The 26,261-nt window shown below is 42.3% G+C and overlaps 3 protein-coding genes across 6 annotated transcripts in view; all 3 read right to left on the bottom strand.

Annotated features, from left to right (window-relative positions):
• Positions 1-3,612, bottom strand: part of klhdc8b (kelch domain containing 8B) — a 65,893-nt gene extending 62,281 nt beyond the window's left edge. The window contains exon 1 of the mRNA XM_064298175.1: positions 2,972-3,612. The gene's annotated coding sequence lies outside the window, so the exon portion shown is untranslated. The remainder of the gene's footprint in view (positions 1-2,971) is intronic.
• Positions 3,613-7,793: 4,181 nt separating this feature from the next.
• On the bottom strand, positions 7,794-12,911 carry si:dkey-32e6.3 (uncharacterized). Its single transcript, XM_064298171.1, has 5 exons — positions 12,375-12,911; positions 11,207-11,601; positions 10,282-10,442; positions 9,527-9,659; positions 7,794-9,165 (listed from the first exon to the last, which is right to left on the bottom strand). The coding sequence occupies exons 1-5, from the start codon at positions 12,658-12,660 to the stop codon at positions 8,989-8,991; spliced, it is 1,152 nt and encodes a 383-aa protein (XP_064154241.1). The 5' UTR covers positions 12,661-12,911; the 3' UTR covers positions 7,794-8,988.
• A 760-nt stretch (positions 12,912-13,671) lies between these two features.
• The window catches only part of usp19 (ubiquitin specific peptidase 19), a 34,296-nt gene continuing 21,706 nt past the window's right edge, over positions 13,672-26,261 (bottom strand). For 2 of the 4 annotated variants that reach the window (XM_064298170.1, XM_064298169.1), the window contains exons 17-26: positions 25,425-25,565; positions 24,998-25,116; positions 24,665-24,808; positions 24,021-24,349; positions 23,517-23,627; positions 23,092-23,308; positions 22,659-22,811; positions 22,246-22,412; positions 21,582-21,757; positions 13,672-14,900 (exon numbers count right to left, since the gene is read on the bottom strand). In XM_064298170.1, the coding sequence (XP_064154240.1) occupies positions 14,760-14,900; positions 21,582-21,757; positions 22,246-22,412; positions 22,659-22,811; positions 23,092-23,308; positions 23,517-23,627; positions 24,021-24,349; positions 24,665-24,808; positions 24,998-25,116; positions 25,425-25,565 (1,698 nt within the window). In that variant the 3' untranslated portion in view covers positions 13,672-14,759. Of the gene's footprint in view, positions 14,901-15,114; positions 18,513-21,581; positions 21,758-22,245; positions 22,413-22,658; positions 22,812-23,091; positions 23,309-23,516; positions 23,628-24,020; positions 24,350-24,664; positions 24,809-24,997; positions 25,117-25,424; positions 25,566-26,261 lie in introns of those variants that run through there. The other 2 variants (XM_064298167.1, XM_064298168.1) reach the window with 1 other exon arrangement.

The raw sequence follows: 26,261 nt of genomic DNA, 5'->3' as shown, positions 1-26,261 counted from the left end.
TTTTATTTAAATCTTCTTGGATTACTTTAGTAGATTCCAAACTATTATCTGAGCCTCCCAGTTTTGCATCATCTGAAAATTTGACTAATGCAAGAAGGTTGTATGTTGGTTCAGTCTGCATATGGAAAATAATTTATTTTTCTTTATCTAGTGTAAAATCAGTCCTCATTTGAAATTCAAATCCATAAACCTTGTTTCCAGAGCCTGTTGCTCTAAGAAATTTACTCCATGCTGTCCTCATTTAACAGTACATGCACACTGCCGCAGCTCCAAAAATGTAACATTTCTGTATTTGAGTCATATAATTATTAAAAAGTCAGAAAAAAAAATTGCTGTCAATAATTCCTTCCATCACATCAGTCACTCCATGGAAATGAATTAAATTTAAGGATTTAATGTTGGTAAGCACTCAGACATGGCCATCAGTCTGATAAACTCACAGAGCTATCTTTGGCTGTACACTCAAATATTCTAAACAAAACAAATATATAAGCCAGAAAATTAAGGTTGAACACTTCACAAATTAAACTATTGTAAATATGTAAAATTCATTCATTTGTACATCCTTAATGCCCGGTATTTTCAAACATTTGCAAATTATGCCACAAGAGCCCTACATTGCATTGGATGCTACATTTCACAAAACTATCACAGCATTTTCTTTATCCTTGTGGCATTTTGTAGTGTACAAATACAACATTTTATTCTACAGTAACGAAAGAAGGCAGACAAATCTCAGTGTAGATTAATCTGAAGTGGCATTTAATGGAATGTGCAGACAGTTAATCTGACATTCGCTTATTCGCTTCATCGTTTTGACACAAAGGAAAGCTGATTGTCGACATCTGTGTCTAATAATTACACATGTGACTACCGTGCAGCAAAGTATAATTATTAAAAATATAGAATATATTACAAACATCACAACATAAGGTTTCAAATGTGTAGAATTTAAGCAGAAATAAAATACTGCAAATGATCAGAAACATTGTGATTAGTTTGATTTGGAGTAATGGTTTTCAGCAGGAAACAGTGAAACAAAATGAAATAGAAAATACTAGAGAAATATTAGTGAATGTGAACAAGGCTGGCATGGTGAAGTGGGGGACTGCACAGCTCTAACAATGAAAGACTCTGAATGGTGGACTGCCTATCAACAGCTGGAGAAGAGTTAGAAAAGGAGTTTTGGAGAGTGTCAGTTAAAGCTGCTTCCAAAAGAATAAGGACTAAATAGCTAAATATAAAAGTGTTCAAATTAATCACAACCAGTACAATTGGCCCACCTATAAGCAGGAAGGACGGTTTTGGCTATTTAACTAGCCACCAGCAACTGGAAGACAATGGAAGGAACTGAGCAAATGAGCATAATGGAATAAAGATATGGATATGGCCGAACCAGGAAAAGAATAAACAAGACAAGCAGCACTATTAGCTAAGGATACAGCGGATTAAATCAGGCCCGCAAAGACAGAATTATGGTAACAAAGGCAAGAAACTACTAGATCCTCAACAGAAACGGAATTGAATACATTGTAAGCAAAGGGCTATCCTAAAATTAGAAGAGGACACGGGAATAAGATAGACCCTGCCTAGATCATCAGATTTTGAGCTCACTGCAAATAATTATTGATTGATAAATGCACAAGAAAATGAATACAGAAATAAACTGACTGAAAAATATGGCATGTAACCACTATGTGGTGTGAAATTATGCTTATTTTATCTGTACCCACTGCAATAGCTCTAGACAGACTATAAATCTGAGATTCAGCTAAAACATGAACTAGTCAAGATAAGTAGTGCCTCTTTTTATTAGTCTTTTGTGCCTATATTTTTATCTTTCTCTTCATTTTGAATGGCAATCTTATTTTGATCTTTTGTTTGTATTTTTAAGTTTGTCCCAATGCTGAAACATCTGCCACTTTCAGATATAACAGGCCAAAGTGCACACCCTCAGTAACAGAAACCCAAATGACCAGAAGAAACTGACTATCAGAGTCACTTCTGTGTGGCCAGGCTGGGGAAGCTCTGCTAACTGCACTATGCTGTAATACCAATTGTGCCTTTCATGCAGAATTTGCAAATTACATGATTAGGGCTTGATTCTGCACTGTGGAGCATGTCACTGCACCATGAAACAGGGGGTTAGTTGGATATTTCACCAAGGAGGCCCCTTGCCTGTTTTCACAGATTAGGTTCATAACCGCATGCCAGGCACACCAAAAAATGTCCATGCACATAACACAATGTGTTAAATTTATGAAGCATAACAAGGAGCCGTGCAAGAGATCAGAATGGGACTGGTCCTCAGGAGACCCCATCATCTCAAAGAGCAGCTAATATTACCTTTACAAAAAATTCAATAGCTAAAATAAGAGGCAGGTCTTTTAGTCACTGGTCCAAGAATGACTGAATAATAAGACTTGCAACTAATTTGTCACACTTACAGCTAGTCTTTTTTATAATCACGTTTTCAGTTGTACCCTTTTCTGGAATTATTTATTTATTTATTTATTTATTTTTGGCAGGCAACTTACATAATTTCTACAAATAATAAATAATAATAATTATTATTATTATTATTATTTGCCAGCCTTTCATTGCAGTGATACAGTAGCCTACATGTAAATACGAAAAATCATTACATCCTTGCACAGCAGCCAAGGGATAATATCAATCAAGCAACCAGGGAATAATAGAGCATATTTTACATCATAGGCTAGGCGACATATCGATACATCATTTGTTACCGAATCAGTTCCTTTGATTGCACAGCTTTCAAAAATCAAGCAGTAAAACCAAAGAGAAACCATCAAAAACTGTTTTCGCCCTACCTGCCTCACGAACCGTGGATCTGATCTAACTTGCACTGGAAACGATCTACAAAATAAATTGACTGCACAAACTGTAATTAGAGTAGGAGAAACAGACAAGGGAGGTACGAAAGCATGAAAAGTTTGGTTTAAATTACCTTTTTGTACTTCATTCTATTTCAAGAATAAGCATCTCCTCCACTTATTACTCGGTATGTCTTCGGACCACTTCATCAAGCTAAGTTTCAAGACCTCGCCCCTAGTCGATAACCGCAAGCTTTCGGGTGACCCGTTGTACCCTTTCCGATGGTTCACGGAAACAGTCCATCAATGGCTTTGTTGTCGCATATTATAGCCTTCTCCCTTTGCTTGCAAGCTGTTTTGCTTCACGAGCTCGATCTCACTCCCTGCGGCTTGCGTTCGCTTCTTGACCGTCACAGTGACAGCATAGGTTTGTTTTTGTTTCCTTTCTCTTGTAGGAAATGTAGCTCCACCTCCAAGTTGTTGCCTGAATATGTTTTCACATTCTATCAGGTCAATGATACATCGCTGTACATTGTATTATTTAACGTTCAAGTTCTACGGTTTTCCAGAACACCCCAAATTTAGTTGCATATTCCCCTCAATATTATCAAATGAAGCTTCCTTTAACATGGTAGATGCAAAATGGACACAAGGAGACAGCCTGCGATTCTTAACATTTAAACTGTAAACCTGTATGATCTATTTTCCTGTAAACTCATTTTGAAAGTTTTAGGGTGGGAAAAGTGAACTCCTCTAATTTGGGGGTTTCGGGGACATTTCGAAAGAATAGGCTAATCCCAGAATTAAATGATCGCTTGTGAAGTCATGTGAAGCAGGCACTTTAATCCAGGGCGATGGTTTGGGTGATGGGAACCAGTTACACTCTAGACATTTCGTTTATTAACACTACAATGGATATTACATTTGATTAAATATTGTTTAGCATGAAACATGATAAAGGAAACATTTCAACATTTTGGTGCAAGTAGCACATATGTAAGCTCCATTATTTTAGTGTAGAAAGCTATAATCAGGTATCCTAATGGTACACGATTAGGCTACAATAACTAAACAAATCACGTTTTCGCGAATCTCCAGGGCACATTCTGAAGACAGTTTACTTTTTTCCCCAAAAACAAATAGCCTCTGGCAACATTTAAAAGCACCGTGCTGATGTAGGCTACAATATATAAATGCGACATATATCTTGATGGCAGTTTATTTATTCTGTATATGTAGTCATGTTGCTATTATTATTATATTATGATATATTTTAATGTGTGTGCGCATATGGTGGCAATGGTATTGTTGTGGCAACCAACTATAGCCGCTGTACACAAATTAATTTATAATAGGCATTATACATTAATTAATAAGGCCTAGACAGTCTTTCGCAAGTCATTCTAAATATAGGATATGAATAAATAAAACTTTTTCAAGACTGAAGTGTTTTGTTGAATAAAGACTCGGTCTTAAAGCTAGTAGCCTACGAACGTAATTATTTAAATTGGGTATGTCCTCGTGCAGAATACCAAAACACGTATTTTAAATGCACAATTTTAATAGGCGTAGAAGTGTCAGGCATAGCATTCAACGCGATGCGCATTGAATTTGAGGTAAACGTTGATTTAACCGCTACTTGCTGCTGCTTCAGCCGCCGCAGCTGTAGGCTACTGCCTGCGAGGATAATCCCACAGTAAAACCGACACTTTGTGATACAGTTAGCCTTTAACTGTAATCTGCGTTTTTGTTTCCTAAAAAAATATGAAGTGCTGTCTCACTTATATTAGGTTACAGTCCTCCAGTAGGAAATAGCGTGTTCTGACACATTTATGGAAAAAATAGAGAATTAAGAACGTGCTTTCCGTGGACTGTGGTACATAGGCTATGCTGTAGCCTACTAAAACTGGATTGCATTTGAAGTAGATCAATACCTTGTCATTACCTTACTGCCCACTTGCGGAATCCAATGGAACTACAAATAAGATCAATTACATTTGTCTACGCGATATACACAGAAATCAATTTAATTTCCGTCAAGTAGGCCTATATCTTTACCACGAGACAGCAATCTGTGGTTTCAAAATTCACAGAGCCGAATTTCTTTGCCTATTCATTTATTTTTGCAAAACTTAAATGACTAAAAGGTAATAAAAGGAACTAAAAGAGAGGGGAAATGACACATCAAGAGGCCATTAACTGCAGAAACACACAAATGTATTGGAGCGAGGCCGTCCGTACAACACACCAAGTAATTACACAGAGCTACATTTAGGTTGTAATGAGAGAGCAGTAGGCCTATAGCTACTGTGACAGTAAAACTACCGTAAAACAGTAATCATGGCACAGAAGAGGTGTCAGTGGATCATGTTAAAAATAGTCACATATCCACCTGAAAATTGGCAGTATGCCTTTCATTTGCCATCAGTGAAAAATGGCTGTTTATGCTGACTTAATAGAGGTTGCACTGCACAGACAGAACATATGGGAATAAAAAGTGACACTAATTTAGAAATGAAATCAGTGAGATTTTGACCAGTTAAATTTCCCTAAAGGTTGTATAATCATGCTGTCATTAGCCAAGTATTGTAGTCTGTTCTTTTATTTGTTTATCTTAAACTTTTATGCAGATTTTTTCTCAGCACAAGGTACCCTGATCTGCATGTGCACTTGCAACTTCCACTGGAATAGTATACCATTTACCAAGTACACTTTCATTACTGTTTACACAGCAGTTAGAGTAAATAGTTAATGTTATACTACTCAAGTGGAATTTTAAAATGTGCTGACTGTCTGTGGTGCCAGGAAGGGTATTGCTGCACTGTCCCTTCAGTACCCCAGGTGTTCCAGTTACATCAGAAAGCTGCAGCACCATGGACAGTACTGCCCCCGTACACAGGCAGAGTAGCAATTGCAATCACAGCTGCTCCCCATTAGCCAATTATTGGGCCTTATAAAAGGACTTGCTCCCAGGCCTAAAAGGGGAGACCCTTTCTCTGTGGATTTTTGTTGGTTGTTGTCTGTTGTGGACTCCTGTCCTGCCTTGACCAGTTAGGTTTTTGTTTCACTCACTCTTTTCTTGCATCCCAGTGTTCCCATTGTTTTACAGGACTAAGTTCTCAGAAATAATAAAAGGTGGTAAAATTGTCTTTGTGTTCACGTGACACAGTGGCCACCCCCATCATTGCATCACATTACTTACTCATTTACTTACTGACATACTTCTTAATACAGTGAATTTATGATGTTACACAGGTGTTAGGGCAAAATGAGATGCCTAAGCATTGCCTCACTGGAAGGCATAGAAAACTGCTGATATTATAGGGCAGTACACTGTACTCATTTATTGGACATTCTTTTTTTAGTTTCTCTGGAGAGACATTTGAATGTTCTTACCTTTAAGTCACATATCTCCCTGTAGGACTCAAGATCAATCAGTTGATCATAGACACTTCTCCCTAGACAGGAGAGTACTTGAGACTATTCACAATCAATTGACCCTACAAAGCATTAGCACAACTCTGCCATTAAGACACTGGGGGGGAAATCAATGTCAGCTTTTGGCTTGACCTATTGATCAAGATATAGCAATACTCAGTTTAGCCGGAGGGCCAGCGCTTGCTTCAATAAGGCTGAAAACATTGCATTTATCCAGCCTTGCCGCATTACAGCCCTAGCCATGGACAGCTTTTTTCAATCAATACATATGAACTCGCTGGACTGTGTGAACTGTCCTCTAATGTACAATGTACATAATGTAAATATGTACACATATTTGAACAACTTATTTACATGCATTTTCGGAGTGTCCAAAGATAACCAACTTCTGTACACATGCAATCACCATGTTGTACACATACTCAATAATATTTCTAAGATCACAGTCCCCCTCCCTCCAGAGGTTTCACAGCTGATGGATGACTCCAAGTTGAATCTGAAGCGGTTTTCTAGGCAGGCTCTTTTAGCAGGGTGTACTGCTGACAAGAAGGCTGTTCTCAAGAGCTGGGTTGAGCCTCTGTAGGAATAACTATCTGTAGGACATAGTTCTTTTCAAAAGAACTTCAAACCAAATTTTCCCAGTACTGCCTGGGATGCAATTATGGAGAGCGCATTGCATACATTTGAGAGACCATGTATTGTCTTAGAGCTATTTAATTATTCCTATATTCATTAGGTTTTATATATATATAAAAATTGTTCACAAAAAACACATTTTAGCCTAAAATATTTTCGTCTTTTTTTTTTGTTACTTTTATCCATCAAGTTTTAACAAGTTATGCCAAAAAAAACTAGACATCCCTGCAGTTTGTTACATGTAAATGTTCAGTTATCTGATAATGGCAGATGTTTTTCTTCCCTCCTCTAGTACAGAAAGTACAAGAGTAATTGTCAGTGAGGCTAAATATACTGCTAATTTGTCTTCCCCAAATAACCCCAATTCCCCAGAGGGGACTATTTTCTGCACAGAGCAAACTCAATAAAATAAATCTGTTTTCAGTGCCAAACAATCTGAAATTATATGCAGAAAAGATCCAGAATGTACATTACCATGACTACAACACTAGTAAAGGTATAGTGTTGATCTGCAAAAGCTCCTCAGTAGTAGCAGTAGCAGTAATAGTAGTAGTAAATATAGCAATTCCCAGGGTCTAAGTACCTTTTACACTGCCTATGTGTTCCTGTTTATGGGATGGACTACTACTTCAATTTTGAGATTGTCTTTTATGCAACAGTAATTATTTGGCAAATTCTTACATACACATTTTTGCAAGCTAGCAAATGTACTGTTTTAAAACTATAAATTTAATATCTAATCTTGAATGTCATCCCATTGGTCTCACAGAAGGAATAATCTCTTCAGTGATACATCTTTAACAGCACCTGGCAGCATCTTGTATCGTGCTTTTCAGGGCCGTTACAAAAGCCTCAGTCAAGTAAGAGAAGCACAATGCTGAGGAAGACTGAGGTAGCATCTATTATTCTGATGAGGAAAAGGTAGTTTATTTACATGTCCTCTCACCCCACCACCCAGTGAAGTCCAACCCATGCATAATAAAAACACATAAGGAATAATGGGGAATGTATTAGCGATGCATAGCAGAGTTGTGTTTTAGATGCAGAATGTGGCAAGATAGCTATAAAACCATAACGTAAGTCAATAAAATGCAGCGACAGAGTGAAGTTTGCCTTTAAAGAAAAAAATATTATAATTTCACAGCCATCTACCAATTATATAACAGCATGGCCAAGCTAAAATATATACTCACATACTACTAAGCTTTAAAATAAAGTATTGATGTTAATGATACATTTGGTTCTTTAATTGTATATACAGGATTCCTCTGAGAACATTCTGCTTAAATGTCAGCACAGATCAATTTGAAGATGCTGGTCAGCGTGACTCCTGATATCTGCCGACACAGTGAGACCAGTGGCGGTTATACTGAATCGAAAGAAGGACGTCCAGAAGTCAATCTTTAAATCTTGTAGAATGGTAAGATATTTCTGATGGAACACTTACAAAAAATATATAAATAAATAAATCCATAACGTGGACAAAACAAGAAGTTCAAGAACATGCGTTCAGAAACTGACTCACCACACTGAGCACATTCTGTATGTAAACATTTTAAACTTAAAATATTTTTAAAACACTAGACATACATCCTTCCATTCGCGATTGCCATTAATATGACCAATGCCCTGAGAATAACTGTCACAGGAGCTAAGCTTGCATTGACCTGTCTGAACACCTCCAGGTGGAATGAGCCTGAACTTAAGAAGGAGGCATTATCTCCTAGTGGCAGCAATGAGTGCATTACTTAGAGGGCAGACAGTCTGCAAGCCATCTGTACAGAGACTTAATTTCAGCCGGGTAGCAGTCTAACCACCTTGTTATCATACCAAGCTGTACTGACCTATTGGACTGGAGAAGAGCAGGCTAGCCAAGCTGGATACAAGGAGTTTCAAATGATAAATTCTCCTGTGAAGACAGCAGCAGTTCCTTTAATTTTTACAAACAATGCTTAGGAACGCGATTAGTTGATCTAACTGATATGACAAAATGGTTGTAACGAATCTACAACAACATGGTGTTGTTGAGGTATGAACCGAAAAAAGCATGATTCCTGTGGCTTTGAAGAGCTGGGCTCTAGTCCGCCCCCTGCAGGAGGTTCCTTTCGTAGTTCTCCTGGCAGATCCGCACACGCTTAGTGAAGTAGCTCAGGTCTGAGATGGCCTTGAGGAGGTCATTCTGCACCAGACAAATGTCATAGAGCTCTGAGGTAGAGGCTGTGCGTGTCTGTGTACCATCTGGGTCCAAGAACACCTGCAGAACACCATCAAAGAGGAGGAGGGACACAGTGAGGGCTCCGTAATTGGCAGCAGCCATTTTAGTCACAGAAATAAGTCAAACAGATATGAATATGAAAATACTACACCCACTTTCTGTTGGACCGCTTTGATCCAATACTCATTGATTGACCAAGACAGAAGACAGAAATATCATGCCTTTCCTCCCAAACAAACCTGCCCTCAGGACTGCTTGTGCACAATCACCACAGGAGCCAATTGATTCATGAGTGAAACACTTATTTGTTTCTATTCCTAATTTAAAAAATTAAAAAAATATAATATACACATAATATTTCAGAAAGCACAGTGGATTTGCACATGCATGAAGGGGGTACCTTTGGATGGACAATGGTGTCCTCGTCATTCTGACGGATGTTGTCATCAATGAAGATGTGTTGCACCATGGGGTCGAAGGGGTCAACCCAAAGAGGTTTCCCTCCCAGAATGGAGAAGGTGTTGTGGGCCCACCTGCAAGGCAGGCCACGACTCAACAGAAACCCAACACAAAATGCAGATGCACTCAGTGTGACACACACAAAAAACCGATTCTAAAAGAATAAAATACACACAGCATCACAATCTCAAGATTGAATCAGAAAGAAACAGTTCTATGGAGATTCTTGGCAGACCATTCCTCCACTTTCAGACTACATAGTATTCACCATTTTTGGCTAGTATTTTAAGCTTCACATATCCAGGTACACAACAACTAGAAAAAACAGGTGAGCTGCAAGCTTACTGATGGGTGTTTTGGCCTCTCTGTATTTTATAAAGCACAGTTAACCTTTAGAAACACTACCACCCCAGCTTCATAATGCACATGCTCTGCAGTGTTAAGGATCAGCTCCATAAAGTACATGCGCTGTGGTGTTAAGGATCAGCTCCATAATGATCATGCTCTGTGGTGTTAAGGATAAGCTCCATATTGCACATACGCTATGGTGTTAAGGATCAGTCAGAGGTGCTGTTCAGCATACGAGCCAGTATAAAGTCCCGTGTTCCCCGCCCCACCTCTCAAACTGGTCCCTGTTCCCTCTTAGAAGAACTGGATTGGAAAACGGGTTCTGATGGGCCTGTGCCTGCCTCTTACCAGTCAAAGTGGTCTTGGAATCCCCCCAAGGCCTGGGCAGAGCTGAAAAACTGGTACAGGCCTCTCTCTCCATCCCGGGACGACACGCGCTCGTCCGCCCGAGTCAGGACGGTCCCCTTCTTACTGCAGCGGATCCGCCCGGGGGTCTCGTTCACACTCAGCTAGAATTCAAACCAGACAAGTGATCTCCCCTCTCACGGACATTCAGGACACGGCTGTCACTTACCAAAGCTCCTCATGTGGAGAGGAATTTTCACAGCAAAGAGAGAAGTACTCCACCACAGTGCTGTTACTGTGCAGTGTTACAATTACTGGAAACACTTTACACTTCAGCGCCGAAGTGGCCTAGTGCCTGTGGAGTTACACCACAGGTCATAAGTATTAGTACACCCACAACTTTCCAGCAAACAGAGATTTAAAAAAAAAAGAAATAACCACCTTGTATTTTACAAAAAAAAGTGTTAACCTTAGATAAAATTTAAAAAAAAATAGCCACTCAAAATAGCCACGAAAATAGTCACAGTAGTGTATATTTCTATGGCACTAGTGTATAGGCGAGTGACTACGGGGTGATGAAACTGCTAGGTGTGCAGCGGTAACAGTCAAAAAGGAATGCCAGGTTAAAGTGAATGCAGTATTTTGTGTGCTATACGAATATGTGTAGGAGGTCGTACTAACAAGTCTGCCTGAACCATTGCACTTCACTTCATTGCAGATCTTTATTCGGCACCCCACTACTAAAGATCAAGCAGATGCTACTTCTCCAGAAAGAGCTCAACCAGTAATCAGATCTGACAGACATGATTTATGGAATACCATACTGTAAATTACAAATGTTTGATTGAGATAGTGCCAGCAGAGAGCCACTGCAAGTGGGATAAGCTGGAGAGAGGGGTCAGATGGTTTCAATGTACTGTTGACTGACCTTGAGTGTGGGAAGGTTGGGAAACAGTGGGTGGGAGCCCTGGGTGAGGACGTGGCGCATGGTGCCCAGCACGTGGGGCAGATCTGTCCCAAAGGTGCGGAAAATGATGGCAAACTCCGTTCCCTGCGCCACCAGGTCCTGCAGCAGCTGGAAGAAGGAGGGCAGGATCCAGTGGTACAGCTGTCCGTCCTCCCCCCGCACTGACAGCTCCCGGTCCTCCTCCTGCCCCGCGGGCCATCGTAACATCGCCAAGTGTTCCTCAAGCACTCCCTTGAATTTAAGACCAGCTGGGGTGTTTGTGAAGCCTGCAACTCTACCAAACTTGGAGTAATAACTCACAGCGCCCTCACATGGTGGCAGCAGGGAGGGTGAGTCGCTCATCCACACCCATTTCCCTGTGGCACAGACAGAATGGGAAGAAGTTGAGAATATAAATCAAGCCACCCAAAGATTGCCTTGTTATGCAGATTGAAATATTGCACTGGTATGGTTTAGGTAGGCATTCTTACTTTTTGCATGCTGAGGATAGGAATGGTAAAACACATTTCTGCACAATTCACCTGGTTCTGTTGGAACCCTACAAATATTTCCAAACAATGTTGAAACATTTTTAATGTTGGAACACTCCAAACATTTTTATTTTTACATTTTATTTTACTATATTTCAGTTAAGTGGTACATCATTAACATTGTCCTAGGTACTGCACCATGATATAGCACAGGTAAGTGCCAATGCTGGTTATTCTAAAATAATTTTTTATATTCTGTTCCATAATGTACACATCATGACTCGTTATGTAACTAAATAACAGTGATGGTAAAGAATCAAAAAAAAAAAAAAAAAGTACAACATACATACACAAGTACTTAGCATTGTTTCAAACCCTCTGTCCTATGTCTATAGTACAAAAGCCACACTACTTTGGGAGATAAGATAAATGATTTTTAGTCACATAAATGTAAGTATGTAAGTATTTATGAATTCTCTGAATGTTTCACAATGTCTCTGTGTGTAAAAGCAGTAACTGTAGTAGTTAATGAGCAGTTCCAGAACGGGAAATGCACCCCATGAGGATTTTTCATTTAAGTAACTGACACGACAGATTTGATAATACCTCACATTCCAGATTCGTAACCATTATCTATAACATACATATTTTGTATTTACCTTGTTTGGTCACTCTTCCCCAAGTTACAGTAGAAAGAAAATATTCTAACGTCGTTATGGTTCCTTGCTTGGTCACAGCGTCAGACACCAAGATAGTGCTGTTGAGGTCGACGTGAAGGATAAGTTTTCGCTGCTGCTGGAGTGAAAGCCCTGTTGGGACAGACAGCGGCAGTTCTCCATCCTGATGACTGAGAAAATCCGACTGACGTCCATTTCGGCAGTGTGGCGGGTCATCGGAATTTTCAATCGCCTGTGCGTTGCCACTTCCTTTCTCGCTGAATGACATGGCTAATACTAGCCGTTCACTAAATTAAATTGAATGCTTGGTTGCCAATTTCAAACCATTAGTTAACAGTTAATATAAAAGGTAACCGATGTCTAAACCTAACGACTATCGTCTAGATAACGAGCGTACACATACTATATGTAGTATCGAACTAATGCAACTTCCATACCGGCTTAATTCTCGGCATGATACGACAAACGCACGGCATAGCTTTTCACTTCCTTGTTTCCAATAACAAAACGTCATGTATGAGGAACTGTGGCAAGGGGACATAGACTATAAATACCATAAAATCCGTGGGGCTCGTCTTTGTTTTTCACAGCGCCACCAAGAGGATCATTTGAGATTGCAGCTTGACCTATTTCTAGTTACTGAAGAGTACGGAGCCAAACCATGCCCACTGTCATCTGGGCTCAGTTGACAAGTTTCATTTGGGACTCCCTTGAAGCAACTCACAAATTAAAAAACCATGGTGACCCAGCTATATGTTCCAAGATACTGCATCACAATACTGCAGGAATAGCTCAAACACACAGCGCTAGTGTAAATAAAAGAAAAATTGACAAAACCTGATGCAAGACGATTTAACATTTCCATCCTTTGACAGTCCAACAGGTAACTAGCTGGTTACATTTAATTAAATATGGTAAGATAGATTTTGGATCTCAGTTGAAGCGGTTAATTGCTGTTTGGCGATATGATTCAGGTGATTTAGAATTTTTATTCAAGTACGCTGTTACAATTTAATGTAAATAAAATCAGAAGAAAATGTTAAGCAGATAAATTCCATAATATATGGAATATGCCTGCACAATTGTAATCCAATTAAAATATTACCACAACCAACAATCCTATATAGATTATCCTTTGTAGTTCAGGGATGTCAGCTAAATTAATGTATTTGTGCATGATTCAGTATTGGATATTTATCATTTTTCTGTTAGAATCACACCTTTAAAAAAAAATCATAAAATATAACATCTGACAGGCCTTACAAACATAAACTTAGTATTTTACTTTCTCAAAAAAAGTTTTATTTATATTAACCATTTATACTTTATTCACAGCAGCATTCTTGAATCATAGCCCCCACCCCACACTCCACTCCATATATGCAGTCCAATACAAAAAAAAAGAAAAAAAAAAAATGGGGGCGGGCCAAAGGGGGGAAATTGGGTAACAAAAATAACGAGACAATCCACTCAGAACTGAAAACACAGGATTCAAACTAAAGAGAGAGGAAAAACAACATTCCGTTCTAGGGCTACTGTGTCAACATGCACATTTCAGTGTGTATCGAGCAAAGGATTTTTGTTTCTGTCACAGAACACATCCACAGGGGTTGATCCAATAACTTACCAGGCTAATATTTCCTCTTTCTGGAAAAGGAAAAAGGTATAACAGCAAAATGAAAATGCCACCTTGGTGTTAGGTGGCAGGAATCTGAGCAGAGGGGAGGGAACAGTGGATGGAAAGTAATTTCAGCCTTTTCTTTACTGCTTGAAAAAATGTGGTCTCCTGTCTACAACCATGGTATTATGGGGTTAACTACATAAACAGCTCAGCTTGCAGAATCCCAGACTGCCATTAACCCACCAGACAAGGCTACTCAAAAAAGCACACAAAATGCACCCCCTCCCCCAACCTATCACGGTTCTCCAACAATGACTTTGCGTTGGAAGGGTATGATTAAGTGTGACCTGGTGACAAACTGAGAGTTGTGTGGGCTTAGTGGGGGGTGGGATCAGACAAAGATTTGACTGTGAAATTGACTTGCAGACAAAAGATGTTATTCACCGCTTACAGTTGTACGGACTTCTGGGTAGTAACAACTGGGTCAACAGTGCAAGGAGAATGGGCAAGGCCTGGTCTGAGAGCGTGTTCATGTGCAAGTGTTTTGTGTATGAATGGTTGCTTTAAGCATGTGCATTAATGCCACCCAGCCACCAGTCAAAATTTCGAAGGCGGGACAAATGCATTTCCTTCAACACACTTCATTAATTAGTAAGCACAGAAGTGTCTTTAGCTGAAGAAAACCTCTCCAAGGTATATGTTGTTGACTGGCCACCAGTACAATGTCCAGTCCCGGGCGGCCCAGTTTAATCCACTTCCTCCATGTTGCTGTAGGACGGGGTGGCGCAGTCTCCAGAATGAGCGAACAGATCGGACGTCACTTCCGGGGTCAGCTGTGGGGGGCCTTCCGAATCCAGGTCTGTCCCGAACAGTGTCTGGCTAGAGGCCTGTAAAATAAACCAGCATTATAAAGATATTGTCCAACCGTTCCTGTCATCACAGGAGTTAGCACAAAGCTAAAAGCTAGCCTTTTTTCTAGACGTCTTCACATAGCAGTCACACAGATAGAAGCCATTAAAAAACGCCCTTATTACAATATTTGCAGCTCAAAATATGAACACTAGCGATGGGAATTGTATAAAATAAAACATTTACACATGGTACGATTGTCATTTTATTATTAGAAACACAGTACAAGGAACTGTATATTGCAACAGCATTCAGACTTGGAAGTACCTGTACAAATTATTGCTGGACTGATCAACATTCCCCATTCTCTCAGTCTGTTAAATTACATTTCCATTTTAAATGCAAATCCAGGTTTAAAATGCCATTTTATTTTTGAATATATATACACACAAGCCTGAATATCACTACATCTGTAATAAAATCTGGTGTTAAATTACATGAGGACAAATGTATATATTTCCCCATTTTAAAGGATTGTAACTATATTCTATTGTAACATTAGTGCAGGCACATTCATGATTCTTTCAGAAGTATAATAGATTACATTTCATAGCATAATTATCTTCAGGTTGCATAAAAAGGAGTAGTGGACACAGCAGAGCGAGAGCATGTCAAGCAGCATACATATTAGCATAAGAATTACATCAGATTAATCTTGCCATCAATTGCATTTACTTGATGACACTGCTACTAGAGCAGTCAAAAATTATTACTGTATCATTCTTGGTCGGTTAAACAAAAAAAAAATAAGGCTCTTTTTAAAAACTGATGGAGAGGGGAGTTACAATGCAACAAAAAAACAGCATCCCTGAGACTTATTACAATATTCAAGCTGCATTGCTCTGAATATGATCCTTTCAAAACGGCACTCATTCCAACACGGATGGATAAGGAGCCATATACACATTGTGTATACAGACAGCTCAATTAGATTTCCCTTTTGCAATTCCCTTCATCTTTCAGCATGGTAGAGCAAGGAAGAGGTATACAGTCAAATCACTTCCATGCATGTTCGCATGTCTTTAGCTTTTATTTTATTAATTTTTTAAAGAAAGATAGTGTGATGGATAGGACCCTATAGACCAGCAATGGGCATTTGTTTTCAAAGGGTGAACAACAGAGCTCTAATGCCTTTGGTTTATGTGTACCACAGGCACTGACGTGGTCGAATAGTGCTTATGGGAAAGGCTTGTCGTTGTATACCAAACCCCCTGTGATTTGAGTCCGTTTTCACATTTCCCTTTGGCTGAATCTGCACCATGCGCAATATGAATGAAAACCCAGGGTACTAGGGCAAAGTGGTCCTGAGGTCTTAACAATGAGAGCAACTGCATCACAAGAAGCACTCTGTCTGGACAGGTCACAGAAATCATTACACAGCTCAATTTAGCAAACAATATCCATAATACAGTTAAAGTAATATGTGCCAGAAATAAAAAATTTAAATTAAAAAAACAAAAAAAAAACAGGATTCATTTGTCAATACTGTGGTCAGTATAGAGATTCAAAGGGAGTAATAGCAGGCCTGGAAAGGTCGAAGTTAATTAAGACGTGAGTTAGACAATATAGTAATTACATAAATACACCAAGACACTCCTTCAGTTTCAAATGAAAAACATTGCTTGGCTGGTATAAACCACAATAAACATTGACTAAAGATACAATGAAATAAATACTCCACCCTAAATTTACACAGGGCTGTGCTCTCCTGCTAATGCCTCCTGACTGGCCACTTAATCTGCTGCATTAATACACCTGACAGGGCTAAACCATTTAATCTTCTGCAATTTCCACCTAAAACATTAATCAGGGATACAGCTAAAGCAATGCCCAGGAAACAGTATTCATTCATTTTAAAAATAAATATACATTTAGCTGCCTTCATGTTTATTTTTTACAAATTTATCAAAGCTTCGTTATTTATGCGCTATGCTCATTTATTGCTAGGACACTGACAGCCCTAAAACACGATTGTATCAAATCTATGGCTGTAGGCAACTGACAGCAACAACGATCAAGGACATCTGATGAGCACAGTTATTACAGTAATTACTATTATTACAGTAAGACACAGAATGGGTAGATGCATCTCACAAGGCCATTATCATGATGGGCAGAAAAAAAGTACATTATAGACATCAGACCCTGACTGAATTGTTCTGAACATGGACAAAATGATCTCTAACAAACCTTGGCTCTTCCCACAGCAATGAAAAACTAATACTTACATTGCTATGGTACACAGAGTTAGGTGGGAAGGGTGAAGGGGGAGCAGCAAACAGAATTGGATTACTTCACACCCATTAGGAGTCATTTTTAAATGAATGCAAGGCAGGGTCAGGGCCAAACTGGGAATTATTTTTTCCATTCCAGTGAATCTTTATCTAATACTAATTCATTTCACTGTAATGGCTATAATAAAATATCCTTTGATTCGAAAACAATGAGGGGCCAGCACCCCTATGTGCAACATTCATCCAATAATAAGTCCGAGTTGGATGGGATAGTGCAAATTAAATATCTGGACCAATCCAGTCAATCTATATCAACCGGAAAGCCTACCGCAAGCTTCAGTGAGGGCTTGATAGTGAAGGGTTGTCATTGTCTGATCTTTACAGCCTCCACACACATTATCCTTTAACACTTTCCTTTCAAAGGCTTCAATGTTTTTAGCTATAAATGTATTTACTCACTTTCTAAATGCTTACATGAATAGGCAACTTGAGTTCTGCAATATCAGAAAGGCAAGTTTCTGTGCAATGTAGGGAGTACATTTGTCTGTAGAGAGTGGTGGCATAAAATCAATGGCAGCGGCAATCTCTTCAGTACAACAGGCAGAAGTCTTGTGATTAATTCTGCAGCCACAATTATGCTGTCCAATTGGAAGCATGTCCTCACAAAACGATGAGCTCTCTTCCCGTATCGATCGTATTGGTGAGATTTTGTCAATAAAACTCCTCTCCTCCTCTCTACTTCTCCTCCCTGTCAAATTACATTTTTGGAACATTTAAAATATTCTGTTCAGATTTCAAATCCCTGGTTCATCATCCACCCTGCAGGGAAACCGGTAAAAGATTAATGACGGCAGCCACTCTTTTGTCATGCGATGCATCACACATAAAGTGGTTATATGTGGGATACATACACCACTTCTGCCTGTGAGCAATGTTTGGCATTATTTACTGGAAGACCCAAGCCTTTTCTAAGCTGCATGTTTTGCAGTGGCAATCCCAGGCGCCCTTGAAAATACATGGAAAGTCCGGAACAGCACGTGGGACTCATGGAGTTACTGGGAGAGATCGGTTAGCCAGCCTGCCTGCCTAATGGGGTGAGGCTGGAGGGAGCGGGCCCCTCTAGGCCCAGCTGCCTGGAGACAGCAGAGGATAGAGCAGATTGAAAGCCAGAGCCAGCAGAGCGCCCAGGGTGCCCAGGACGAAATATCTGACGCAGTCGTCGTCAGAGCAATCGGAGAGGAGCTCCTGCCGCTGCTGTGGCCAGCGTCCCTCCCCTCGTCTCCTCCGGAGCCGGCTGCGCGACTCTTCCCCCCTCTCATCCTCCTCTTCCTCCAGTTCCTGCCATATTAGAGAGGCCTGCGATTGGCGGAAACCCTATGTCAGCTTCTGGGAAAGCGCGTCATTACAGCACAGCCGGCCTAGCTCCTCCCCTCAGCCGTCTGCAGCACACACACACTGTCACAGACCCCGGGCCTCTCATTCACACATTTGAGAGCATTTTCTGTCTAATGCGGGAGAGGTGTGGGAGAACAATGTCCCACGAGCTGCCGTCACAATGGATTAAACACTCCAGCGCTGCAGCCCTTTTGATTCATGATAAAAAGAGGACAGGGGACGCTCACCGTGCTCTGAAAGTTTACATTTAAAGCACGTACTGACGGAGAGTGAAAGGCACCCCGTTGAGAAGGCAGACAGATGCAGCTGTGTGGGTGTGTAGCGTGTCCCCTGAACAAAGCCTACAGACAGGCAGCACATCACTGAGCACTACAGCTGAGTGAATCTGCCCAGGCCTTGATCCTGACAATCTCCCCACTTTCCATTTTAACATCATTTCCACTAGGTAACAGAGTCCATGTCTAAAACACACTTCACTCTTCAAATAGTTCATCAGACTTTCTTTTTTTTTTTTTGTTGCATAGCTATGGCCATATAAACAATATGGCACATGTAGATGGTGGTGCAGAGGTCACATGACTGCATATAATTTGTTATACAAACATTTCACTGATTTTCACTCCATATCAAGTTGGCAGCAATGATGTGTGCAATGACAACAGGCAATGTGGAATATGAATCTGTAATGAGCGTGGGGAATAAGACTCAATTCTGTAGATACAGGAAAGACTAGTTATTACATCATTGTCATTCATCAACAATGATGCTAATAATGTAGGTCATTATGAAATGAGTACTTTTTCCTGTATGCAGGTTGTGTATAACAAGGTATACAGATTGGCAATGCTATTGAGTGTACCGTAACTGTTACTGCCAACTTGATCTGAATCGGAGAACAAACATCTCCATACACACCTCATCAGAGCTCCCGCAATGAAACCAGCCAAAAACCCACAAAATGCAGGAGAGCAAATGTACTCAATATGTCATTGAATGCAAAACATTTCTTTTCTGACATCCTTACACAACAACTCCACAAAGAATTGCAGGTTTCAACAATAACATTTGCCTGCTTGCCTGAGGCAAGTAACTATTCAGGGCAAACTCCCATTCTCAGCTCATTCAAATCTCCTTTTGGCTCTGCTGAAATAGTGAAGAAGCCCAGTTGTGTTTGAGAATAAAAAAGGTTATGAGGAGTGCAGCAGAGTGCTTACTGGTTACTGACGCCATGCTTTCCATTGATTAAAAAAAGGAAATTCACATATTCCTTTATAACTGCATTGTGTCCGTGTAAAATCAGTGTGTTGGGAGTATATATACAGCTCCCTTTCCAGTTCTTTTGACACAGGAAGATGCATTCCAAGTCTACTCTGAATGCACAGATCTCTCAATGTATCCTTTTCATGTTCAATAGCCTTCTGATTAGAGGACACACACAGGCCATACTCTTGATGCCATTAACTCACAGTTCACAGAAAACTAACAGACAGGTAGTCTTCTGCTAGCAGTGGTCAAGACCCTTTATTGGTGTATTATATTGTCTTTATGGCAACATAATGTAACAATGAGCTCACTGCTTATATTGTTTTTTAAACTTATAAAAGGACTTGCAACTATAAAATCTTTTAAATATGGTTAGATTAATCCAAAGGACTATTCCAATAAATCATTCAGATAACCCCCATTCCCTAAAGGTTCCCATCACAAGGGTTCTACTTTATCCATTGCTTCAGGTAGATTCAAAATTTGAATGCTCAATTGATCATTTCTTATAATCTAATGGTTTTTTTTATTTAAAAAAAAAAAAAATACATTGTTTCAGTATGTGATGGTAAATAAAAACAACAGGTGAGTCAAACGTTATTAGAGATTTTTGTTCTTTCATGCTCTTCCTGTCACTGCTAAACTTTGCGACAGTTGGGAAGTTTGAATTTAGCTTGGAAAGGTACATTTCTTTTACCAACCTGCCCAAGCAAGTGTGAAAAACTTTAACCTTGAACCCCATGTTGCATTCATATAGCTGGAGTAGCAATGGTGGCAATTTGTGTATGCATGAATACATCACGTATAGCTGTAAACACACATGCACACCACGGTTCTCTGGTTCATACTGCCCACATTCTACCCATGTACACTTCCATACAAACATTTAGTGTGAAATGGACAGGGAAATGCACTGTACTGCTTTTAAAGGCGTGACCTCTAGACTGCAACAGTGCCATGCAGCTGAATGGGGATACACACGTCCGGGCCTGATGTGTTCACAGCGTGATGTTATTCCCCAGGAGGTACGGGAGAATTACAGGATGTCCACATGTCCCAAAATGCTCCACAGAAGTGGCCAAAAGCCTGTCTCTGCTTCAAGTGCCCCAACGATTCCAAACGGTGCAAAACCATGCTATTATTCTACTGAAACCATGGCTTACAAACCCTCTCCCAGGAACACACTTTGATAACTGAGCAAAGCAGTGAAGAGAAAGCACTCTGGTTTTTATAAATGAGCAATACTGATCCCGTCTCCAAACATGTCTCACAACAGCATTTGGTCAAGTCTGAGAATAAATCTGACACCTACATTAGACCATCATAAAAGCATTTACCCAAGGATAGTTCGCATTTGTTCACATAAAAATAAAAATCACACCCTTGAAATGGATTCAGTATATACTGACTACAATTAGACTACCGTAAACCAAAACGAAGAGCATTCTACAAATACTAAAAAAACAGTGCAAATAGTCCAGTAAATCAGTTAAACTGGCTAAATCAGTTACAGCACCACAGGGCCAAACTGAATCATTAGTTTGTTACAAACGCAGCCCATTGTGTTTACCGTGCGAGGCGTGCCGGCAGGCAGCTCGGTGTTGATGGCATAACCAGGATCAGTTTAACCTTTTGGCACAGAGCGGTAATTGACAAGATTAAGATTGATGAAACTGATCCTGAATCAGAGCTTGGAGGTGCTGTGTGTCCAACCTCTAGCCCAGCGCTTCAGGGAGGATGTGAAAGCGTGGCGAGCGGCGCCCTCACCTGGCTGGCGGTGGCTCCTGCGGCGGCGGGGGACTCGGCCCCCAGGGGCCCCAGGAGGCGGGCGGGCCGCTCCACGGGAGAGTTGCGCCGGCGGTAGAAGAGCACGTAGGCGTAGCGAGTGACCACCTGGCTCTCCTCCACCGTGGTCACTGTGCTGTCATCAAACAGGCGCCAGCCTGGGAGTGAGGCACAGTCCCATTAATACAGAGTTACACACCAGACCAACAGTACACCCACACACACTATCCACTTAAAGCGCCTCAGCGCTCAAAGACACACGCCAACAGGTGTCATCCGCATTTGCAAAGCAATCTGGTTTTCCATGACCCCAGGACCCGCCAGCTAACAGGAGAGGCAGTGATAAAAAAACACTGGGAATAGCAGAGTAACACCCTGCTCGGTCAATGAGCCAATTTACCCTGCGGCCTGCAGGGTTGGCTGTGCCCACGGATTTGTACCTGGCAGCTCTGAGAACACTGAAAATCGCAGGCGGAGCTCTCAGGACCGTTTCTGGGCTCACTGTGAGCCCATCTGTATTCCGCTGATGAAATCTCAGTTTTGGGCCATTAGCAGCAGCCTCAGCCAGCACTCACACACCCTGCGCACGGAGGAGGAGGAGGGGGAGGGGGAGGAGGATAAAACAGGAACCCCCGCAGGCACTCACCCACGTCGCTGCGCTGGCTGTTCTTGTCGCTGGGCAGGCGGGCGTAAGCAGTGTAGTGCCCCCCAATCATGCCCCCGTAGTGGTTGATGACGGCGTACAGGTCGTAGATGGGGGGCTGCTGAACATCGTCCTTCTGACCGATGCAGAACTTGCTCAGGTCCAGGTTCCTGGGGCCAAAAATAAAATAAATTAGTTTGCACAATAACTCTGGTAAGTCTAACGTATGTGGGAGCCTGGATGGTGACGGGCATGATGGGACAGAATCCTTGGATGGCAGTAAAATCTAGGGCAGGAGGCATGTGGAAAGCAGCACTGAGCTGCACTGCACTCACAGGCTCCTGTCCGGCAGAGCTGCAGTGTGTATGAAGTGGAGCAGTAGACCGGCAGTGGGCTGGGGGGCGGTAGGCCAGTACCTGACGGGGAAGTCCACCATGTCGTTGATCTTGTCCCTCCAGATGAAGCTGCGGAAGGAGAAGCGCTTGAGCTGTATGATCAGGACGTTGGGAAGACGCCACAGCATCAGCTGCTTGGAGGCCTCCCTGTGCTGCTGGCACTTAGGACAGTACCTGTAGAGAGAGAGAGAGAGAGAGAGAGGGGGGGAGGAGGATTCAATCAGTATGATCTTGAGCATGTAATTACTATCCAAAATTATTTTATTTTCGTATCATTTAACGTTTTTGTGGATGTGCATCCTTTTTCCTGAAATGACAAGCCATTTCTCTCATTCCTTTGATGACCAATGGCAACACTCGCATACGGCACAGGGTGATGGGATGAGAGTGAGACTATGGGTGTGTGTGTGTGAGAGTGTGTGTGTGTATCTGTACACCCGCGTGCAAGTCGTACCAGGCCTCCTCTGGCGCCAGCACCTCAGGCTTGGTGAAGAGGTTGAGGCACTGCTCCAGGGTGAAGTGCCCGGCCCTGGCCGTCTCGCTGGCTGAGCCCGGGTCCTCCACAAACTCCAGCTCCTTGGACCGGACCAGCACATACTCCTTTAGCCTCTCATTGTTCTTCCACACCAGCTCCAGGATGCCGTCCTCAGGCACGTCCAGCACAGCCTCACCTGCAGGAGAGGAAACCAAACCCCCCACATCAAACGATGCTTTATTTTACTATGCAAACTAGGCAGACGATCTCTTTCCTACCCTTTACAGAGGACAAACACCAGGCCGACTGCCTACCTCAGCTTTGTCCTCCAGTGCCTTTACCACAGTCAGAGACATGCACGAATGCAAGCACCTGCATGTGTGCACACTCGAGACCTGTCTCACCTTTGTCCTCCAGTTTCTGTTCTTTGTTGGCCGAGTCGAGGAAAGAGATGTAGAACTGGGAGGTGGGGCCAGCCGCAGACTCGGAAGGTTGCTGGTAGCCAGTTACTGCCGCTATACGACAGACAGACAGACAGACAGACAGACAGACAGACAAAGAGGAAGGAAGAAGGGTAAGGCAAGGCCGCTGTACCCAAGAGTACAACAATGTCCTTAGCAAGGGCAGCAGCCATGCAAAGCGCACTACATCCTTACTAATGAACCTGCTATAGGATTTAGTCCATTCTATTCCATTTAGTGTAGTTTATTCCATCCAAGCCAATCAATCCCAAAAATTTACAGACGTTTAGTCACACCACATTATCTAACAAAAGAGGCAGATGTTTGCTATGGAGAACACAGGGAGAGTAAAAGTTCCGTTTTACAGTAAGGAACCTGGAGTGGGCTCATTGTCTAATCTCAGCCCGTCCAGCAGGATGCCGATATTGGGGAAAAATGTGACAATACCTTCCGGCTTCACAGCCTTCTCGTAGGACGTCTCCTTTTCCCCCAGAGGATCATGGGAGTCTGGAGCGGGCTCTGAGAAGCCGGAGTCGGCGGTGTGAGTGGAGAGGAGGTCCTGATCCCCGCTGGATTGGCCAGAGGCCTGCTCTTCAGCCAGCTGGCTGCCGTCGTCCTCCTTCCCGTCCCCGGTGCCGCCGCCCGGGGTCTCTCCCTCCAGAGCAGCGCCGTCGCAGGCCTCCGGCAGCACGGGCGGCGGGTCGGCCCGGCACTGGCTGGCCTCTGGGGACGCTCTCCCAGACTGGAAAGGGGGCTGGAAAACGTTGACCGAGTACCTGGGTGGGAAAAGAGCATCCCGATTAAAAATGCAGAATCCTGCAGAAGAATGTAGATCTTGCGTCTTGAAGCTCACTGCTTAAACCTGCTCAACAGGTGACGATGAAGCAGGGGACGAGCGTGCTGTCCGAGGGAGGAAGAGCAGGTGAAGCTCACACTGCGCAGGGCCTGGCTGTACTGGTACATCAGCCCTGCTTGTAGGAAACGCAGCCATACCTGGAGTAACCCTGCAGCAGCTGTGTGAGCCGGGCGTAGGTGAGCATACCTGGAGTAACCCTGCAGCAGCTGTGTGAGCCGGGCGTAGGTGAGCATACCTGGAGTAACCCTGCAGCAGCTGTGTGAGCCGGGCGTAGGTGAGGCGTGACTCTGGAATGCTGACCAGAAAAGGAAGGCCAACGTTCTCCAAGTTCGGTCGGCACAGAGTTTTGTGGACGGGCCAGTGATTCTTCTGGCATATTCTATAGGAAAAAAAAAAAGGAGGAAAAAAAAAACTGAAAAATTCCCAAAACTTTGGAAATTTTAATAATAAGACATATTACTACGATGGATTAAAGGCAGCGAGTGAATCAGCTGAAGTGGCGGGCGAGACGCTGGGGGCTCCTGGGTCCCTGTGGACGGGGCGGGGCCCAGGGAGGCTGCTCACTCACTGGTTGCAGTAGCCCACGCGGTAGCAGCCCATGCAGCGCTTCAGCTTCTCCTCCTCGGCCTGCGGGGGCTTCTGGCAGGCGGCGCACTTGGCGATGGGGATGCTGGGGACCTGCGGCCGCTGGAAACGCAATCGAGACGCGACACTGAGCCTTCCCACAAAGCCTGGCCAGACACCGCCCAGCGCTCAAAGCCTCACAGTACAAAGATACCGCTTCCATTAACAGGACATGGTTCCCAAGAATAAGATCTTATCTCAGAAACAAGGCTTTAGCAGCCATTATGAAGAGTCTTTATGCAAATTTTCCCCCCTGTGGTACTAAATGACAGACACGTCCAAGTACACAGCAATGCTCTGTTACAGTGGAGCCTTATACATCCTGATTTTGGGACAGAGGACCAGGCAGAGTCCACTGCTCTGCAGTTTACCTGCTGCACCTGCAGGACCAGCACCCTCTCTTTGGCCAGCTCCTTGGAGAGCACCTCGAAACAGAACAGCATGTCCGAGGGGGACACCGTATCCAGTGAATGGGACGGCAGGAAGATCCGGTGGAACCGGCTTTTGACGACCTGCGGCACAGAATGTCAGGGGGTGTCTTAAAAGGCAGCAAATCTCTTCAAACTGACCCTTGATTCAGATGACATGTGTAATCTGTGTACAAAGCTCCTCACAAACGTTCGCAGGTACAGACAACAAAAAAAGCATTCAATGTACTTGGTATCTAGGACTTCCAGGTTGTGCATGCAGCTGAAGTTCACCTCATTTAATACATTTAAATTTAGCCATGTTGTGACATTTCTAGTAGGGAAATATGATGCTGTTGTTAAAGCACAGTTTTTATACTTCTAGTGCCATAGCAACAGTACAACAGCTAACAGGCTACCCGCAGTGAATGACACCTCTGCAGATGCCTGCATCATCTTGCTCGGTTGAGACAAAGGGGTTCATTTTGAGTTTCTCAGGCATACAGACAGTGTACCTCCAAATTACAGCTCTGCATCGCACACCTCAGTAACTGTGCATACAAATGACTGCTAGTCTGTTTTTTTCTGTAATGATTGCAGACACAATGTGACAAGCATAAAAAGCAGCAGGATAGCTAATGGTAATAATGCTCTATTGGTGTTTATGGGATTTGGAAGTACATCACTTGAAAACTTTACCCTCCATCAGCAATTATAAGCCTTTTACACTATTGGAACAAGAGGGCACTAGAAACACAAACACATACTCAAATTGCCAGATACAACTAATCAAATTTATAG

The sequence above is a fragment of the Anguilla rostrata genome, chromosome 11 (genome assembly GCF_018555375.3).
Source record: "Anguilla rostrata isolate EN2019 chromosome 11, ASM1855537v3, whole genome shotgun sequence".
NCBI lineage: Eukaryota > Metazoa > Chordata > Actinopteri > Anguilliformes > Anguillidae > Anguilla > Anguilla rostrata.
The sequence above is the reverse complement of the archived record's forward strand: the minus strand, read 5'-3'. Positions and strand labels throughout refer to the sequence as shown.

Bases quoted from the DNA above. Each gene is read 5' to 3' on its own strand.
- si:dkey-32e6.3 (XM_064298171.1), bottom strand. From the start codon at position 12,660: ATGTCATTCAGCGAGAAAGGAAGTGGCAACGCACAGGCGATTGAAAAT. The intron at 9,660-10,281 runs GTAAGAGGCAGG...CCTGCCTTGCAG, and splicing joins TTCCAAGACCACTTTGACTG to GTGGGCCCACAACACCTTCT. The intron at 9,166-9,526 runs GTACCCCCTTCA...GGTGTTCTGCAG, and splicing joins ACACCATTGTCCATCCAAAG to GTGTTCTTGGACCCAGATGG.